Below are 21,502 nucleotides of genomic sequence, written 5' to 3'. Positions count from 1 at the left end.
AATGTATCCCTCAACCTCAACAAAATTAAAAGTTAAAACAGTTACATGCATTTCTAAAAAATATCATAATCTTCTTCATTTGTTTTAAAACTATGTTAATTTGTAGTTCCTATAATTGTTCAAGCTACCTTTTGTGAATAGCACCAAAAATAATATTTACATATAAGTGCAATATATCCTTTATAGTAATTCATGATATATACTGTGTACATGTTGAAAGGAAGAAAATGGAGAATGGAAATGGGAAACGTGTCAATGAGACAACAACTCGATCTATTGATGGTCTTAGTATTACAAGTGATGTACTTATGAAATTACTATTAAGATTAAAAAGTCACTTAAAATTATATCAACATAACAGACACTTTGCAAATTTACCTTTTTCAAATTAAAATAAAGACAAAATTTTTCTAAATAACCATTTTTCTGAATGTTCCTGTAAGTGTCAGAAAAACAAAACTAATCAAGAAAAAATATGTACTTCAATTTAATGCAATTATCAAATTAGTACTTTCACCTTAATAATCATACTAAAAACACTTCAGAGTTAGAAAAACTATAATGATGTAGTAAATTTAATTGATGATGATCTGAGGTATATATTGTTTTTGGCTTTACAAAGTCTTTTGATAACTTCACTACCATAGAGCTGTCTTTACTGGCTTCAATGGTTTGGGTTGCACACTTTCAAATCCATCAATCATTCTTATAATACGTGCTAATGGTTCCTTGTGCTTTGGTATCAATCCTGAGTTTATTAATGTCTGGAAAATAAAAACAAAATGAAATGTTTTGAAATTGTAAAAAGACTACAACTAAATTTCATGAAAATATTTTGGACCAAAGAAATTACAACGAATGATGCATTTAACACACAATTTAATCTTTTGTACATTACACATACACTGTTGGATATTATAAAACTTTTTTTTAAGAAAATGTGAGTTTTCCAAGCTGAAAGATTGGAAACCCCTAGTTGATCAAACATGTACACTTTATATCATAACTTGCCTCCCTAATTGTATCAAATTACTAATCAAACTTGTACACTTCCTCTTTTGACTTACCTCCCTGATTGTACCCACTAACTGATCGAACTTGTACAGTTAATATTTTGACTTACCTCCTTGATTGTACCCACTAACTGATCAAACTTGTACACTTCCTATTTTGACTTACCTCCCTGATTGTACCCACTAACTGATCAAATTTGTTCAGTTAATATTTTGACTTACCTCCCTGATTAAACTTGCACAGTTTATATTTTGACTAACCTTCCCTGATCGAACATGTACAGTTTATATTTTGACTTACCTCCCTGATTGTATCCACCAACTGATCAAACTTATACACTTCCTATTTTGACTTACCTTTTTGATTGTATCAACCAACTGATCAAACTTGTACACTTCCTATTTTGACTTACCTCCCTGATTGTACCCACTAACTGATCAAATTTGTACACTTCCTATTTTGACTTATAAACCTCCCTGATTAAACTTGTACAGTTTATATTTTGGCTAACCTCCCTGATTGTATCCACTAACTGATCAAACTTGTACAGTTCCTATTTTGACTTACCTCCCTGATTGTATCCACTAATTGATCAAACTTGTACACTTCCTCTTCAGCTTTCTTCCAATTTTCATCTAAAGTTTTTATCTAAAAACATATGAACACTGCTATTAATAACAAGAATTTGCAAGGTGTTCCTATTTATGTATCATTGTAATTTTGCTTAGTTTCTTTTGTTACCTGTTCTGAAATCAGACTCAAACTTCTTTTAAACTGTGTTTTACTGTATGAATTGCGTTGAGTTTGTTTTTTACATTGGCTAAAAGTGTATGAGGAGGGTTGGGATCTCACTAAACAAGTTTAACCCTGCCACATTTGTGCCTGTCCCAAGTCTGGAGCCTCTGGCCTCAGTTAGTCTTGAATGTTTTTTTGTTTAATTTCATTTGTGTGTTTTGAAGTTTTAATAATAGTATGATGTCCATTTTCACTGAACTAGTATACACAATTGTTTAGGGGCCAGCTGAGGGACGCTTCCATGTGCTGGATTTTCTCACTGTGTTGAAGATCTATAGGTGGCCTTTGGCTGTTTTCTGACCTTTGGTCTGTCATATTACCTGTTTCCATTCTCAATTTTATACCATATATGTTAGTAAATATTTACAAACATTAGAATGTTTAGTGTGAATAAAGGAAATCCAAACTATTAAAGGTAGTGAAGGTCTGATGAGCTGAAATTTCAGATGTAGATCAAATACCAAATCATTCCTTAATATAAAAAGCTGAGAAATATGTGACAAAACATCAAAAGTATGAATAGACAGACAAGACCAAAGAGTTATACACCTCCCACTAGATGTATAACTCTTTGGACAGGTTGTTGTCTCTTTGACATATTCCCCATTTCTATTCACAATTTTAATTGTCACTTTTGATTGTAGAAGATACATTCAATATATCTATGCTTTAAAGCAGATGCATGATATTGTCTGTTTCACCTTACCCTCTTAGAAGCCTTTATAGCTAATGTTTCATGGTATTCTTCCCCTTGTTTCACCTTTTCTTTTAATTTCTGAATCTGAAATAAATTAAATATAACTTTCATCTTCATTTCATTTCATTGCTTTGTATTTCTAAAGCAGTTAAGAATATTTGTTTGAAAATATCAATTCCAAAAAATTAATTAATTCTGATATATCAGGTTTCTTCTTGTAGTTGTTTTTGTGGTGGGTTTTTTATAACCCAGATGGACATTTATCTGTCTATTTATTTTGTCTTTGATGGATAGTTTGACAATCATATACCGAAACCTTATTTTCATATTTGGCAAAAGTGTTCAAATACAATACTTTTATTTCCATTTCAATGAAGAAGATTAATCTTTTCCATTCATATTAACCATATATAATTGTTTACTGCTCATACCCCAAAAAGCAGTACTAATTACAATCTTATTTTAAAGTGTTTATGCTTTTAATATTTGCAAACTTTGACGACATTTGATATATGTGAGAAATATATTTTTCCTCAGTTGTGAAATATCTGTTTTCGGCAATTGATTGGTCCAAATCTAATTATGATATCAGATTTTCTTGGTTTCCTCTGAATTTTCCTATTGTGATGTCATAAAAAAAGGCAAACATGACTGATTGTCATATATAAAGAACACAACTTTCTGAAAATCTTTGAAAGGGGAGAATAAAAGTCATTAGAGAAACCCATTCCACCATTTTAACTTGTGTATAGAAATATTTCTCCACTCTCAATTTAGTTAAATTTTAATCATTTAAATAGTTTGGCAAGCCTCACAATTTGAATGCTAAACAAATAACTGTCTCCATCGGAGAAATTTTGTAACACATTTGTTGCAGTGCTGAAATCTACTGTGGATTCATTATAATTAGTTGGGTACCCATCTTCGTGGATTTTGTGGGTACAGGTGAACCACGAAAATTAAATGTACAACAAATGACACATTTTCTGAAGGCATGTATGCAAAATTGGGCAAGACCATGAAATCATTTTTATACCCAAGAAAATGCAAGTTTTTCTCAATCCACAAATAAAACCCAACATATTCATCCGAAACACAACAGTAGCTACTTGATATTTGTGTGGACTTCCAGTTTATGTGTAGTTACATGGTTAAGGTATTTAGCTACTAATTATTGATGTGTACCTTCAGTTTAAGAGTAGTTATATCATTGTGGTATTTAGCAAAGTTGCCTGTAGGTTCTCCTGTTACACCTGCCAGTACAGCCTTCAGCTGAGAAGATAAGATCTGTTTTTCTGCCTCCAGCTGTTCAATCTGTGACTTGGCATTGGAGAGGTGGGATTTCAAATACTATAAATAGATTAATTAGTAACTTATATTTGTTTGACAAAATTGATTTCATAGAAAACTTGTATAAGTACAACATAGTTGTCCCTTTTTCAAATCATAATTTTAATTTTAACAAAAGTAATCTCATCTGAAAACTGAAATCGGATGTTGGTGCAATAGAAATGAATGGAGCCTATAATTGCACTTTCTGAAATGCATTTTTACACCAAGTTCAATAATTTTAAATCACTCTGGAAAAAGAAAGACTTGAATATTTATATAAATCGGTGAAGTGGAAAAAGTAATTAAGAGGATGAGATCTTCATAAAAAAGTTAATATTTGTCATTTTTTAATAACATTTTTTTAATATAACCCCTTCATTATCAGGATATAATAAACCTACACTAATTTCTGCCTCCTGCTTTACATAGAATCCTATCTTGTCAGAGAGACTTGTAATATTGTCTGTCAGTGTGGAGATGTTTGCCTGTGCTTCAGTAAGATGACTTTTCTTCAAGGACAATTCTTCTTTTGTTCTCTGTTCTGATGTTTGGCATATATCTAATTGTTCACATAATTCTTTACTGTAAATAACCAAAAAAATCAATACAGAAAAGCTGAAGATCATTTAACATACAGCAATATTTTTAGCATGCAATTTTTTTTATAATAATTTGAATCAATCTGACCTAGTGATTATTTGATCTCTTTGGAATAGTTTTACATTTTGTTATCTCAGGGCCTTTTACATCTAACTATAGTGTACAGGTTTTTATGGTTATTTAAGGCTATAAGTAATTGTTGACCTTAAGTATTCACATCCCTACCCTTGGTCTCAATTGACACCGTACCATATCTTCCCATTTACAAAATCATTTTCTGAATAATAATATATTTTTTATGTGCAAAGACAAGAACATTATCTCAGAAAATAAGTATGTGCAAAAAGTGTGAGTCTTAATGCATAAGTCATGATAAGTTATTCATATTTTTAAAAGTTATTATGATTATTACATCTACATGGCAAATCACATGCATGACATGTAAAAGTTGAACTTACTTTTCTAATTGTAAATCATCGATAGAAAGCCTTGAAGCCTTTTCTATGATGCTAGCACATCTAATAATTTCACTAAATGTTTCCCCAATACATTCTATCTGTTCAGCCAACCTAAGGTTTGTATCCTCTAACTGTGACTGTGACATAACACTGATATTCTTCATCGTAGAATCTAATGGACCAGGCTTGGATTTAATTACACTAGTCCCAGTTCTTACTGGGGCAAAGGCACTATCTCTCTTAGAAAAACCTAATCTATCCCTACTCTGAGCACCAGGACTTTCCTCAATGGAGTCTCTGTCTTTAAGTTTTTCACAAATAGTGGACATTTCATCGAACGGAGTGACGCCATCTATGTAGGGTGATATACTCCTAGATGATTTGTCACTGGGACTAGATTTACAGGATTCGTATTCACTGTCACTCTGGCCTTCTGCTGCTTTAATGACCATAGATAAGAATGATCGATCCTGGGTTTTACGACAAGAGTCTGAAATATTGTTTGTTAGTGTCTTCCTTGCAGACTTCTTAGCTGATGGTTTTAATCTTGGTTTCATACAGCTGGTTAGTGGACTTGACTAAAATAAAAAATATCTTGTATATTTTACAAGTACATGTCTTTATGTCATTGTGGAAATTTTATTTGTTAGTAGATCAGGTGTTTTTTTTAAACAGTGATCTTGAGGATGTATTTAGGTAAGGTTTTGTAATTTCTGTCTGTTTGGACTCCTTGGGTGTTTTTCCTTTATACCATACAAGGTAAAATATTTTACTCCATAACACCCTTTTATTTTTTCACATAAGACTTAAGGTGGTACCTAACACTAGAGGGAAATAACTCTGTTAAGTCAGCTTAATGTTTTAATTATGTTGTGTTGTAAAAGGAATGTTAAGCTTCTCAATGATCAAAATTGGTGTTTGTCAAACTGCTTTAAAACCAGTGTAATTTTTCTGACAAAACGGTTGGTTCAAATTTTTTGATTTTTTTTATATTTTTGTTAAAGGGTTTAAGTAAGTACTTTGACAAAATTTTATGAAAATTAAACGAGCCAAATTAATTTTAGTGCAAGTGTTAGGTACCACCTTAATACCATACAAAAAGGTAATTTACCAAAATTTAAGCAGATTCTTGATTTCATTTGTATTGATTTGAGACCTAAATAATATATATATGCAAATATAAGGTAAAAGTTGAGTCAGCCTTTTCCAAATTAAAGAGTTTCAGCTAAATGATTAATTGTCACCATACTAAAACCTCCGAATATGAATAAAATTGCTTGGACATATTTTTACTTCTTTCCTTCTTCCAGTGTATTAAATGTATATGATTATATGTGAACAACTTCATAGCTTATGTATCATTAAAACAAATAAAATCATTCATACATTTATATGTGATCTATCAAGTCCTGCTCTGCTCCTCAAACCTTGTAACAAACTAGCCATTTTGTTTTCTAGGTCCACTAATAAGAAAGTGCTCTCCCTTAGCTCAGCCTTCCGTGTCTCAAGTTCTGAGGACTTTCTCTGGAGCTCACTCTCTGCTAGATCAATACCCTGTCTACAATGACACAAAAGTACCAACTAGAATAATAAGATTTTTTTAGTAAACAGTTTACATTTTAAATTCATACAGCTAGAAAACCTATTCTGGTTTGAACAGACAACCAAGAAGGAGTTTTTAAATAAGATTTTTGATTTTACTAGAAAACTCATTTAAAAATAGGTTATCAACACACAACTTCCAATGAATGATATAACAAACAAGTGAAACTGTGAGCTACTGCTCACTGATGATACCCCCGCCGCAAGTGGATAATATTAATAGTGTAAAAATATGCAAGTGTTCGGTAAACAGGAAGTTGTTGAGAGATGAATCTGAAAACGCATCACACAGTATAGCTGACTTATATAAATCCTGAAACCAAATTTCAGAAATCCTTATATTGTAGTTCCTGAGAAAAATGTGACGAAAATTTTCAACTTGGCTATCATGTGTAAAATCATACAAGTGTTCGGTAAACAGGAAGTTGTCAAGTTATCAATCTGAAAACGCATCACACGGTATAGCTGACTTAGATAAACCCTGAAACCAAATTTCAGAAATCCTTGTATTGTAGTTCCTGAGAAAAATGTGAGGAAAAATTTTCAACTTGGCTATCATGTGTAAAATCATACAAGTGTTCGGTAAACAGGAAGTTGTCAAGTGATCAATCTGAAAACGCATCACACGGTATAGCTGACTTAGATAAACCCTGAAACCAAATTTCAGAAATCCTTGTATTGTAGTTCCTGAGAAAAATGTGACGAAAATTTTCAACTTGGCTATCATGTGTAAAATCATACAAGTGTTCGGTAAACAGGAAGTTGTCAAGTGATCAATCTGAAAACGCATCACACGGTATAGCTGACTTAGATAAACCCTGAAACCAAATTTCAGAAATCCTTGTATTGTAGTTCCTGAGAAAAATGTGACGAAAAATTTTCAACTTGGCTATCATGAGTAAAATCATACAAGTGTTCGGTAAACAGGAAGTTGTCAAGTGATCAATCTGAAAACGCATCACACGGTATAGCTGACTTAGATAAACCCTGAAACCAAATTTCAGAAATCCTTGTATTGTAGTTCCTGAGAAAAATGTGACGAAAAATTTTCAACTTGGCTATCATGTGTAAAATCATACAAGTGTTCGGTAAACAGGAAGTTGTCAAGTGATCAATCTGAAAACGCATCACACGTTATAGCTGACTTATTTAAACCCTGAAACCAAATTTCAGAAATCCTTGTATTGTAGTTGGTGAGAAAAATGTGAAGAAAATTTTCAACTTGGCTATCATGTGTAAAATCATACAAGTGTTCGGTAAACAGGAAGTTGTCAAGTGATCAATCTGAAAACGCATCACACGTTATAGCTGACTTATTTAAACCCTGAAACCAAATTTCAGAAATCCTTGTATTGTAGTTGGTGAGAAAAATGTGACGAAAATTTTCAACTTGGCTATCATGTGTAAAATCATACAAGTGTTCGGTAAACAGGAAGTTGTCAAGTGATCAATCTGAAAACGCATCACAGGGTATAGCTGACTTAGATAAACCCTGAAACCAAATTTCAGAAATCCTTGTATTGTAGTTGGTGAGAAAAATATGACGAAAAATTTTCAACTTGGCTATCATGTGTAAAATCATACAAGTGTTCGGTAAACAGGAAGTTGTCAAGTAATCAATCTGAAAACACATCACATGGTATAGCTGACTTAGATAAACCCTGAAACCAAATTTCAGAAATCCTTGTATTGTAGTTCGTGAGAAAAATGTGACAAAAATTTTCAACTTGGCTATCATGTGTAAAATCATATAAGTGTTCGGTAAACAGGAAGTTGTCAAGTGATCAATCTGAAAACGCATCACACGGTATAGCTGACTTAGATAAACCCTGAAACCAAATTTCAGAAATCCTTGTATTGTAGTTCCTGAGAAAAATGTGACGAAAGTTTCATGTGACGGACTGACTGACGGACGGACGGACAGACAGACAGAGGTAAAACAGTATACCCCCCCTTTTAAAGCGGGGGTATAATTATAGAACCCTTGAAAATATTTAATTCACTTTGTCAGCTTTTGAACACATCTAAACAGATGGCTGTTTGAATACCAATGCCATTCAAGGGTAATACATGTTCAAATAAATGTTTGTTTTATACTGGTATGGCTTTCTTGTTTTGTAGGTAGAGTGAGTGCCCCTTTTTTTTTTAAACTTTTGATATAAGTAATACTGTCAAACTTTCTGCTCTTCATGGTTTTCTCTTGATTAAATTTATACTCTTATAGTGCTCATCTGTTGTTTCTCTTAAGTAGTTGCCTTTACCATTCATAAAAGTTTTTTGGTAGGTTTGTTTTTTATGCTAAGAGCCTATCTTACTAGTCACACACTTTCAAACAGATTTTTGGTTTGTTTTCATGTTGTGTTGTACATGTAACACCATTGTCCCAGAAAAAAGAGGAGGGTAGGGCACCAAAAAATTGTTGAACCCCACCATATTCTCAAAGTACCAGTAAGGTCTCTGTTCTTCAGAGTTTGACATTGGTTGTCAAACTGAATCTCCTTTTTATAATGTCTGTTTTTTTGGTTGCAGAACTCACCATTGCAATACTGAAAATAACATCAGTCAACAATATCAAAGGAAATATATTACTAGTTGAAGTGTCTGATAAGTGTAAATATTAGAGGTTCCTGTATAGGTGTGTGTGAACCACTACTTTTCGTCTTGATTTTTGTGAAATTACGAAAGCAAAGAAATTGGTCTGTAGTAAAATAATATAAATGAGGTGACAAAACTAAGTAAATATTGCATTGCTTATGATCTATACACCATGAAGAGCACATTATTATAATGAGCCAATGATAAGTGATTTCTCCCAATCTTACATAAGGGCTATTCCATTTAAACATAGCTCAACCCCAAGGAAGGCACCTGAAATTTCAAGGTACCCCCCATAGAAGTGATATTTTTCAAGTTCGGCAATGGTAGTGAAGTGTTTTTTTCTGTTCCACCACCACCAATAGAAGTGGCTTTTTTTACATGCAGACACCTCCTACAGAAGCATTTTTTTTCTTTATAATTTACTACCACCAACAGAAGCAAATTTAAAATTCTTAATTTTTTTTGTTTAAAGGCAAAATTGGAGGGTATCAAAATTAATTTAATTTTGAGATGAGAAAGGTTTTTTATAACAATTACTGTCAGAAACCTTTTAGTTTAAACAATATTTATTAATAAACAATTTCAAGACAAATATTACAATGTTACATAAAGTACAAATATGGGATTCGGAAACAAGTTTGGAAAAACTTCTATAAATCCGTCTCCCTTTGCTTGGTATATCATGTTGTTTTGTTATATATACTGTATGTACCTATGTTTCTGGGATGTGGAATGGCATAATACACTGTCCAAATTGTGTGAAAGTAAAGGGTACAAGTTCACTATATTATTATTTTTTTCAGAGGAAAGGAAAAAGTTTCAAGATCCAATTTATGGGCAGAAGCAAAACATAAATTATTTTCAATTCTAACGACAGAATATTGTTGATATCTTAAACTAAATTTTGTAAAATTATTTTGTCATTTTTTTTGTAAGGCAATACAAAGTATTCTGTTTAAATACTCCCATGTAATTACCTGTATATTTTTGTTATCACTTGTTCAATGAATTTATGCAACTGTTTGCACATCATGATTGGATTTAATCGAGTTGTTTGTTAAAATCACATACCCCTGGTTGCAATCAGGGATGGATCAATGATTTGATGTTGGGGGCAATGGAAGGCTGATTGCTTCTAGGCCTAAAAATAGGGAAAATGGGCTAAAAAAGAGAAAAAAATAGTGGAGGGGTGGGAGCACACAGTTTTTAAAAGAGATCCTGGTCCACCCCTGGCAAGCACACTGAGGTTTGATAATAAATATTCATAACTTGAACTTTTAATCAGTATTAAGGCAGTCTTTCAATATTAAAGAGATCTTAAAGTTATGCATCTTAAAATTTCTACTTGCAAGGTTCACAATCATATAAAACTGAAGCAGCTGTGAATGTAATTGAACTTTGACCTTAAAAATCAGAGAGATTGCTACGTATATTTGTGTTAAATAAAAAATCTTGGAATGTTGCAGGAAATTTAGGCCTTAAAAAAATAATGCTGCGTTTCCGATCACCCCCTTGAAATGTTGAAGGGACGGAAGGTAGGTTATTTTTTTTTTTTTTTTTTTTTATATTATTAACAACAGTGTATACATAACATTTCATGTTTCTACTGTATATAATTTTTGACTTTTAGCTTGACAAAAATAGTTGACGGACAGATAAACAAAGTGAAAAGTATAGAGCTCCTGCATCCTTGATGCAGCAACTGAAATATAATACAGCAAGCTATAAAAGCTAAATCAAACCCTAAAAAAGGGAAGCACTTCCCCTTAGAAATAAGCTTAAAAAAGTTTGGGATTTAATAGAAAGAGATTGATTATATTAACCCACTTTAAAAATCTCCCTGAGATAACTTTTAGTTTACCCCTTTTAAAATCCCCCTGAAATAACTTTTAGTTTACCCCCTTTAAAAATACCACTGAATAAAAACTAAGTCCAAACCTAAAAAAAAATTGGGCAGCACTTCCCCTAGGAAATTAGCTTTTTAAACCCAATTCCCCTATTTCAGGACCAAAAGTTTAGAATTGTCAGAGAAAGAAATTGAGAAGATGTGGGGCAGATTCTTTTATAGGAACATGAACCAAACATCATCCCAAACCTACAGATAGACAAATATATTATATACACTGTACCTGGCAGGACACTTTCTTGTGTGTTACAATCTGTAAAATTTGGAAATATTTTTTTCTCCGCGAAATGGTCACACTTTCCGCGTTGAACATTGAATAGGACGCGTTGTGTTGCCATGTTCAAACACTGACAAATGTAAATAACTACTGCGCATGCTCCCGCAAATATAATTAGCCAAGAAGATTCCACTTTCCAGTACTGTGACATTCTAAAAATAAGCCTCGAGTTTAAAATTAGCGTTGTTTTTTTTGGGGCAATAAAAAGATTGAGGGACTTAGAATTATTTTTTTTCCTTCAAAAACGGTCGGTAGGTATACAAATTATTTTTTTTCCCACATCAGCTTTAAAAACTTTTGAGTTGAGGGTCTGAAGGACGGTAGGTATTTTATTATTTATCATTTTGTTGCAACAAATGATACATTTAAGGCCAAAATTTTTTTTTAAATGTTTGTTTCAGGTAGCCTGATTGAGCCGATTGAGAGCCTCCCGACTGTAAAATTTTTATTGAAAAAAATTGTAAATTTTTTCGATTTCCGGATTTTTTTCGTTTCTTTTCCATATCCGGTTGCCTTTTTCTCTTCTACTTCCATCCCGCAAATGCGCTTTGAACTAAATCTGGATTCCTGCGTATACCCGTGGTTCAAAGCGGTAAACTGATTCAGATGTCAGATGTTTTGGTTTGGCTGAAATTGTCAAACAAACGCAAAAAAAAAACACAAATGATTCTCTCACCACTCATAAAACAGCCCCCCCCCCCCCCCCCCCAGAGAAGCGTTTTCATTCAAGCTAACAATATCCATGTAGTGATGCATTTTTTATAAATACACACACATGGATAGAAGCAATTTATTTCAGACAACAGCCAGGGATAGAATTTTTTTTCTTTGCCGTCCGTGGGTATGAGCTATGTTTAAATGGAATAGCCCTAAATTGAATCATAATAAACTGTCACATTTATCTAAAACTTACTGCAAATAGTCCTGATTTCCTCTGAACACAGCCAAACGATCCTAAAGAAAAAATATTTACAAATACATTGTATATCAAAGTTTGGCAATATCAGTTTATTCGTTGTATCCATGTTTACATTCTTACTATGTTTTCCAAAGTTTCCTGATGTTTTCCCAATTTACTTAAATTTGCTTTTTTATGTGATGGTAACACTTTTTTTTTTATTGAATATCATTATTATAACTAGCCTCTTGCAGCTTTAGGTCAAACAGGATTAGAACTGCTAAACATAAACAATATCATAAACACAGAGAAGGAATTTTAAAAGACGTGTGTCAATATTCCTAATATGTTCTATATAGTGTAATCTTAATATTATACTAATCAAAGGTGAATCTATATTGCAGTGAAGAAGATATTGCTATCATCCATTTCATTTGTTTTTGAGTGGAAAGTTTTCTCATTGCCAAATTAAACCACATCTCCATATTTTCATAAGTTTACCCTTATTTCAGTTTCAATATCCATATCTAAACTAGTTAATTTACTTCAAAATTTACTACCAGCAGGAAATAGTCAAATACCTACTCTAAATTCCATATTTTCTAGTCTGGTATGACTCAGTTCTTGGTTTGCCAGGGATAAGTCTTCATCTAGTTTGACAAGTCTGGAAGCTTGCTCTGATGAAAATTCTCTGGTAGAAAACAGATCATTCTCTAAAGTATCTATGTCTTCATTTAATGAGTCCACTGTCCTCTGGAGGTTTACTGATAGTAACTCTAATCTGTCAAACAGAGAAGTAAACAGTATGAGCATTCCTGATTGTTGAAGGCCATACATTGACCTATAAATTTTAATTACTGTGTCATTTGGTCCCTTGTGGAGAGTTGTCTCATTGGTATTCACACCTCATCTTCTTTTATTAGTGTGAATGAGTCCTTAAAATCATCATCAGTAGACAACAGACCGATTCCAAATAAAATTAGTCAGAACTTTTGATTTTGGGGAATCTCTAATGCCGTAATGGAACCTTATACAAATGTGCAAATTGGAAAGTGTTGACATGTAACTTATGAACAACTTATATAAAAATTCTCACTTAATTTTGATTATCTCACAGATACAAGAGTTTAAATGTAAAGCCATTTTTTATATAGTGTCCAAGTTGTCTTTGGACTGAATTGAATTTTTCCATCATGAACAATCTTGCTGTCAGTCTAATCATTTATCCTGACAAAAGACATGCACTGTTACCTGATTACTAACTTCATGTGTTTCATCAATTAAAGTTCCATTATTATTGCCTGTTATGTTATCTTTACCATGCTTCTGAGTATGGAGTTCCACAATATCTAACAATATTCTTATTTAAAAAAACTATTAACCAATGCAAAGGGAAGATTTAAACAGTTGAACACCAATATTTTTAAATGAAATCAAATTACATTGTTGCAAAAGTGACTGAACATTCTCACTTAATGGGGATTCATTATTATTCATTGGATACCAATTTTTTAGGGTTTCGTTGGTACAGTTGAACCACAATTTCAAATATTCAACAAATTACAAATTTCTATAGGCTTTGTTTGCAAAGATTGGCAAACCACACAATCAAATATCCAAAAAAAATGCAAGTTTTCCTGAAAATTGATACCCACCTAAATTAATGAATCCACAGTACTTTATTAAATACTAATAACAAACTATAATCTTACCTCTCTTTTTCCTCTTGGAACATTACTATTTTTCCAGCTAATTTCCTTTCATTGTCATTTGACCTACAAAATATATTGTGTCATATTAGATCTATTTCTATTTTCTTCTTGTGTAAAATAATCATGTGTTATTTTCAATCTACAGTCAGAAACTGATTCAGGCATTATTATGATAATGCATGTGGTCATTATAAATATAATATTGATGCCTGCTCTTTATTTCAATTTATAAACACCATGCTGATGCAGACATTATCTGGGACTAACAACTCTTAAAATACATTAATGACCATTTGGTCCAAGATTTATTATTCTTTTCTGCAAATTTTAGAGGCTATTTATTTGAGCAAATAATGTGATTTTGTAATTTGGACTTATTTTTTTTTTGTGCAGTCCGACTTTTTCTTCAAGATTGATTTTAACTTGCATAAATGTAATTCTAGGTGTGTTTATCAACTGCGGCAAGAACGATACCACCACCGTAGAAAATTATACATAGCTGGCTAGCAGGGCCTGGGGAGTAACAGACTAACAAATAGAAGCACTGACCAAAAACATTATGCTCTTAACCCTTTCCTCCATTGAATATTTCATTTGGCATACCTGATTCGCATTGGATTTTTCAATAAAATGCTGAAATTATACTTGAAGTTTTAATGCATTGTGAAAAACAAATAATTCATCAAATAAATTTAAGTCAGACATTCCTATGATAGTCCTTTTCACATTGAATACAAATTTTATTAAGTCTACTACAGACACTCTGTAGTCAAAGTGTTTCAACTGAGTTACTACACAGGCGTCAAAATGTGTCATTATGGAGTAAAGGGGGTGGTTTCAAAAAGCGTCATTATGGAGGAAAGAGTTAAGTGGGGCATAAATACTACAAAACAAACCATTTCTTGAAGTCTTGATATTCATTTTCTTGAGCTTCATTGATGTGCCTGAGATTTGATATTTCCTGGACTGCAGCCTTGTCGTTCTCTTGTAAGTCATCTACCTGTTCTACTAGTGACTGTTTTACCTGGTTGGCTTCTTCTAATGCTGTTACCCAAAATTACAACAAAAATTAGGGTCAAGCATGATATATGTGGTTTATGTCCATGTTCAGGAAAATATTGAAATCCTTTTTACAAGAAGTCTTCTTTTAGTACAAAAGTAAGAAATGAATACATAAATTCCAAACTACCTTTGCTTTAAAACTATAAAGACTAACATTAAGTTGCATGAATATAAGATTATACATATATCCAAGACTACTTTCATGCATAGATGTGTTATTAACCTACATAGTTTGGTGTTAAAGATGAGTTTATTGCAGCCACTGATGTGATTAGTCTAATTTTCAAAATAAATCCTTCTTAAATCCTACTTTCCAACACAAAAAGATGTAAACATACCTGATCTTGTGGTCATCAACTCTCTACTCAAGATCTGTACTTGGTTTGAGGCACTTAACAGATCAGCTGATGTACTCTCATACAATGTTTCAATCTGAAAAGAAATTGATGATATATTATAATGCATCATGTATATGTATATATTCACATTCATTAGAACCAATTTTCTTTACCAAAATAAATTTTGCATATTTAGATTATGTAGCTGTGCCTACTAACTAATTATGTTTTTGGGCATTATCTATTACTAGCACTTATTTTTTTATAAAATATGCCAAGCTTAAAGATTTTACATTTATAAAATGAAAATATTCAAACTATTTGAAATGAGTAATTTTTTTTTACACTAATGTCAGTTTTGGGGGCCCTTTATAGGTTGCTGTTCAGTGAGCCAAGGCTCCAATAATGGTTTACTTTTGCAAGTTGTGACTTGGAGGAAGATAGTCTCATTGGCACTCATACCAAATCTTCTTATATCTATAAATTTTCTATCTGAATGACGTAAAAGGGTCTAACTATATGAACCAACCTAAGTCAGCAGGGCCATAAAAATCCTAAATCATTTTCTTTTAATCATTTTATTTACCTGCATCATACTAGACCTAGATGTTTCCAGAGTACTCTTCAGACTGTTATAATTGTCAGCCATTTCTTTCTTCTCTGCAGTAAACCTCTCACATTCTTTCTCATTTTCACATTGTTTTTGCACAACTTCAAGTCTCTATAAAAGAATAAGGTTTTATTAATTTCTTAAATTTTTCTGGTTCTATTTTAAGTTCATCATGCTGTCTTATGTTCCTTAGGTTTAGGCAACTAGTATGTAAATGAACTACCTCACAGATTATTATGCAATTGCATGCAATTAGAGGATGAGGAACTCCATATCAATATCAATAAAAGTGATAAATATATCATATTTATATTTTAAATGATAAAGCAAATTAAATATACTATCAATAACTTAACATGTATTGACCAGTGGTAAAAAAATCAGCACTTTTCTATCTCTTGATATCTAGAAGTTTAAAAACCTATACTAAAATTGATAATGGAAATGGGGAATGTATCAAAGAGACAAAAACCCAACCATAGAAAAAACAACAGCAGAAGGTCACCAACAGGTCTTCAATGTAACGAGAAATTCCCGCACCCAGAGGCGTCCTTCAGCTGGCCCCTAAACAAATATATATACTAGTTCAGTGATAATGAACGCCATACTAATTTCCAAATTGTACACAAGAAACTAAAATTAAAATAATACAAGACTAACAAAGACCAGAGGCTCCTGACAGGTGCAAAAATGCGGCTGGGTTAAACATGTTTATGAGAACTAAACAAACCTGTATATCTACTCCTCTCTTCATGTTCATTAATCTGTCAGCTGCTGACCTGACTTTCATGTAATTATCTGACACAACTTTCTGTATCTCACTCTGAAAAATAGAAAACTTGGTGATAGTGTTTTTTTTTATCTACCTGGCAGTTGGTAATGAATTTGGCCTTTAAACAGAAATTGAGTGTGGTCTATTATTTAAAATTGAAACCTGGCAACCTTAATCATGGAAATTCAATGATAACACACTGTTGGAAAGGAGGGGGATAATTAGTAAATAAATTAATGATATGACTATGTTTTATCATAGTTAAAAACAAAACAAAAAGTAAATAAATGAAACATAGGAACACTATTTTCTAGTTTGTTTTTTGCATGAAGTTCAAATACAGTTAATTATATGGTGATGTTGGGTTGGCAGAGAAAAAAGTTTTAGAACTAATTTTAAACTGTTACTGATTCTAAGTGTTATTTGGATCATTTAAAAAGACATTTGATTATTAACTAATGACAGAATGTTACCATCGTTTATAAGCAAAAACTATAATACCATATGATAATGAATACCTGTAATTGTTCTGCTAACTTGAGACTGTCTGTTAGTTCTTTATACTCTACTAACTCAGTCTGTAATTCTAATATCAGATTATGTGCACTTCTCATCTGATGATCATTCTGTTTATGTTCTAGTTCTTCTTTTAAAGTGGCAATCTATAAATATATAATTTAATTTTGGATGCAACGCGTCTTCTGATTGGCTGACGTTATTTTGTTATGAGCCCATATAATGGTATAAATCATTCAATTAGTGAATTAAAATAGTAGAATAATACGAACCTGTAAAGATAAACATAAGTTAACAGAATCAAAATCAAATATTTATCTAGCTATTTGTAGTAAAAGATAATATGTTATAAATAACATTGTAGTTATTATTGGTAATCATGCAACATCTCCTTATTTTTCAGTTTAAATCTGATAGTATAAAGTGTTATTTTCATTTGTATCATCGTTTTCAATATAAAAATTGAGAAAAAAACAGCAGTCTTTTCCCTTCACTTTAGAATGGTGTACACATTCTCAAAAAAAAATCACCAAAAAAAATTATTTTCAATATTAACTGTAGCCTGCTATAAAACCACAGGAAGAGCTTATTCATTTCAAAAATATTAAGATTAGTCATTTTGTTTGTTTGTCCAGTTTTATATAAATTTTCAGGACATTTCGTTTTGTATGCAATAGTTGTAAATTATCTCCCTTGAAAATATGGATTTGCAGTAATTTTTTTCCTTCAAATATTCCCTTTTAAAAAAACAAATATTGCTGTTCTATGCATGACTGTTGAAATTTTTAGAATTAAAGTATGTTATAACCACTACACAAGGAACTAAATAATTTGTTTCAATGTAAGGATATACAATTTGATTTTTTTTTTAATATTAGTTTAGATCCTGAATTATCTCCCCTCTTATTTTTTTAATAGATGATTGTCAATTACATTATATGCCAATGCTAGATAATCAGTAGCAAGCTGGTAAATGGTATGTTTAAAGTCAGATACATTATCTGTTTGTATGAATACTTATTACTGAACTTCAGGTACCAAACAACCAATTAAGAGTTACATTACAAATCATGGATGACTAAAATTTTCTTGATGCTAATACCTCAATGGTTTTTGTTTGTGTAGAATCAGCTAATTGTATTTCCATTTCACTACACTTTATTTTCAGACTTTCAATCTCTGAAACAATTTGATCTTTTTCTGTTGAAGAACTGGCATTTAGCTGAAAAATTTCTTCTTTCTGATCTCTAACTATCTGTTCACTTTCCTGAAGGCTTTTGGTTAATTTTTCTATTTTCTCTTCATAATCTTCCTAAAAAGGGTATATAATTAGAATAAATAAATAATAAAATTTTTGTGGATTCTGGAAAGCTTGCATTTTTGTGGATAATTTATTCCTGGTTTTGCCATTCTCTGCATACAAAGTCTATAGACAAGTTGTTATTCATTAGATATTTGAATCTGGTTCTCTTGTTACCATGAAACCACCAAAATTGTTATCCAACAAATAATAATGGATCCACAGTATATCAAAGTAGTTTTGTCCATATAGCTTTTTAAAGTATTAATGTTGCATCTTTGGCAATTTTGATCACAATCTTTTTTTTCTGGTCTTTATTTTATAAGGCTAAATCATCATGAAGAGTTATGTATGAAATTTTTAATTCATAATCATATTTAAACTCATATTTAAAGGTAAAATAAATCCACAAAATTTATATGATTGAAAAAATTAAAAATCTTAAAAAAATTCTCTAAAAAAATCAACCAAACTTCACAATAAAAAAATGTGCATACCTTCAAATTCTTTTTCTCCAGATCCACTTTCCCTTGGCTATCATTTATCATCTTCTGTTTCTCCTTAATCACTGCCTTTAGTTCTGTTATCTTAGACTTAAAATGGTCTCTTTCTTTTTCTACTTTCCCTATATCAAGTTTATAACGTTCAGCTTCCAGGGCATAAGTGTCCAGTTTATTGGCCAAGATTCTTGGATGCTGCTTCCTAATCTCATCTGCTGTAATCCTATTTATAAATAATTTTCAAATTTCTTCTGTTACAAGTTTGATGACCTTGATTTATTAAATTATATATTTGGCTACCTATGCCAATAAAATGCTGGCTATATAGTGTGCTGTTTTTCAAGATATATATAGAATAACTGATCGTTTTTCCCCCATTGTAAAGAGTATAAAATGTTTTGTATTAAGTCTATGTTATTATAGTGTTACTGTTAGTCTAGAGAAATTTATTCCTGTTAAGACCAACATTGAAATGGTTGATGCTGCTAAACATTTTTAAAGTGACATTGTTTCACAATACAATATTGATGTATATACTATTGTTTTGTATAGCTGTAAAGTACATAACATTGCTCCAAAAATTAAAATACATTTTCCTTGGATTTGCATCCAATCAATTCTTTTTTAAATTTTAAATTTTTAATGTATAGATTTGACAAATATACATCTGTTTATAAAACAGATACTATTAGCTAATTTGTTACCTATGTCCTTTCTTATTGAGAAGTTTAACAGGTGTCATTGATGTTTCATTGTTTACTAGGAGGTATTCTGTCATTGTTGACCCTGTGTTCATCATTGGACGGACATCCACACCTTGATCCATCTGTTCCACAATGACCGTGTTGGTCATCACATCAGCCAGTGTGGATGTGGCTGATATTCCACAGTCCTTGGTTTGTAGTGGATGTAGAGGTGAACATAAAACAGACCTTGTATCTGGTACTGCCTGAAAACAGAACTAGGTGTCATACATATTGCAAAAACATCTAAAGGTGAAGAAAAGTATCACTGTAAATATTAGGATGTAATTTTACATGTTTGAAAACCAATTTTAAGATGCAGTTGAATGCTTTAAGCAAATAAAGGGAGTCTTTTGACAACTTTTTATTTCTTTTTCTGTTTTTTTTTTGCAAATGGCAAATGCTTTTTCAGAGGTATTTTGTTTTTATTCATATAAGATATTTATTTCTTAAAATAAAAATAAAAATGATAACTAAGATGATCAAAGTTGCCTCTGTTGGTAATTTTCCCTACACAGTTTAACAACTGTCTTAAATTCAAACAATTATTACCTGTAATGCCATGTCATGTTTTACAGGCGTAGCATTTGTCATAGTTGAAACAGAACAACTGTCATCACTATACAGAGCTGTAAACTGATTGGTTATGGGAGAACATGCTGTAGATTTCATGTCACAAGGTATAGGAGAACATGCAGCTGTTACAGTGTCAATCAAATGCTGGACTGATATGTCACACATCTCTGGCAGTTTGACAGGTGTGACAGGTTCCGTCATAGTTTCCTGCTCCACATTACAGGTGTGACAGGGTGAACATGCCATGTCATGTGTGCTAATCTCAACCAAAGAGCCAATGTCTCTGGTCTCTGTAACAAGAGGTGAACATCCTGTCTCCTGAAGTGATGGCATTTCTGTAGAAGTTTCTGTACTGGTTTTAGATACAGGCGTCATTGGGGAGGTACCACACTCATTGACATCATTTCTGTCATCGACACTACACGTGTGACATGAGAACCCAGCATATGTGTGGTCACTTCCATTCCCAATTATAACACTTCCATCATTCTGGTCTGTTACAGAACTTTCTAAGGGAGATAACTCAATGTTACTTAAGTCTTTGGTAGTTTCAGATAATACACCTGAACTGTCAATGTGGGCGTCACCATAAATTTCTTCATGACCAATCAAAATGTCACTGCCAACAATAATCTGATGATAGTTTTCTGCATATAAATCACTGTCCATCTTTGTTGGCTGTAGTTCCTCAGATTCATCTGTCTCCACTGGTTGTGATGTGTTAATAGATGTCTTGCTTCTGCATGAAGTCTCCTGATCATTATCTGCTGATTTGAGATCTTCAGTGACTTGACAATCGTCAAATTGTAGATCTCTGACATTGTCAGGACTATAAGATACTGTTTTATTACATATTGGTGTTGCTGGTACCACATTAACAACAGGCGGACAAATTAACTGCAAGTAAATAGGAAAGTTTAAAAACAAAAACCGGATTTTGAAAATATGTTGTTGATTTCTTAACAACAAATTATAGATCAAGTTTGTAAAATAAACATGTTCACATTCAGTTCTGATCATAATATGATTGTTCAACTATCTACATTATCATGATTATTTTTCATTCTTTGTTATTATTTCAGATAAAATGTATTTCTAATTTTATATAGTAATTACATGTTGCTTGTTTTCAAGAACTCTACAAACATTGTATAATAACAACTTTGTACAGTAAAAGATTCACTACAAATGCCAGC

The 21,502-nt window shown here is 31.9% G+C and overlaps 1 protein-coding gene across 1 annotated transcript in view; it reads right to left on the bottom strand.

Moving 5' to 3' along the window:
* Window positions 1-585: 585 nt before the first annotated feature.
* The window catches only part of LOC134727488 (centriolin-like), a 31,996-nt gene continuing 11,079 nt past the window's right edge, over window positions 586-21,502 (bottom strand). Inside the window, exons 5-23 of the mRNA XM_063591869.1 lie at window positions 20,283-21,203; window positions 19,692-19,936; window positions 18,985-19,210; window positions 18,290-18,499; window positions 17,190-17,333; window positions 16,630-16,722; window positions 15,876-16,010; window positions 15,290-15,383; window positions 14,786-14,933; window positions 13,890-13,952; window positions 12,763-12,958; window positions 12,193-12,233; window positions 6,283-6,454; window positions 4,897-5,474; window positions 4,240-4,420; window positions 3,692-3,856; window positions 2,516-2,590; window positions 1,582-1,662; window positions 586-764 (exon numbers count right to left, since the gene is read on the bottom strand). Coding sequence (XP_063447939.1) covers window positions 639-764; window positions 1,582-1,662; window positions 2,516-2,590; window positions 3,692-3,856; window positions 4,240-4,420; window positions 4,897-5,474; window positions 6,283-6,454; window positions 12,193-12,233; window positions 12,763-12,958; window positions 13,890-13,952; window positions 14,786-14,933; window positions 15,290-15,383; window positions 15,876-16,010; window positions 16,630-16,722; window positions 17,190-17,333; window positions 18,290-18,499; window positions 18,985-19,210; window positions 19,692-19,936; window positions 20,283-21,203 — 3,894 coding nt within the window. The 3' untranslated portion in view covers window positions 586-638. The remainder of the gene's footprint in view (window positions 765-1,581; window positions 1,663-2,515; window positions 2,591-3,691; window positions 3,857-4,239; window positions 4,421-4,896; window positions 5,475-6,282; window positions 6,455-12,192; window positions 12,234-12,762; window positions 12,959-13,889; window positions 13,953-14,785; window positions 14,934-15,289; window positions 15,384-15,875; window positions 16,011-16,629; window positions 16,723-17,189; window positions 17,334-18,289; window positions 18,500-18,984; window positions 19,211-19,691; window positions 19,937-20,282; window positions 21,204-21,502) is intronic.

Source organism: Mytilus trossulus, chromosome 8, assembly GCF_036588685.1.
Source record: "Mytilus trossulus isolate FHL-02 chromosome 8, PNRI_Mtr1.1.1.hap1, whole genome shotgun sequence".
In the NCBI taxonomy this organism is placed as follows: domain Eukaryota; kingdom Metazoa; phylum Mollusca; class Bivalvia; order Mytilida; family Mytilidae; genus Mytilus; species Mytilus trossulus.
This window is presented reverse-complemented; position numbering and strand designations above follow the sequence as displayed.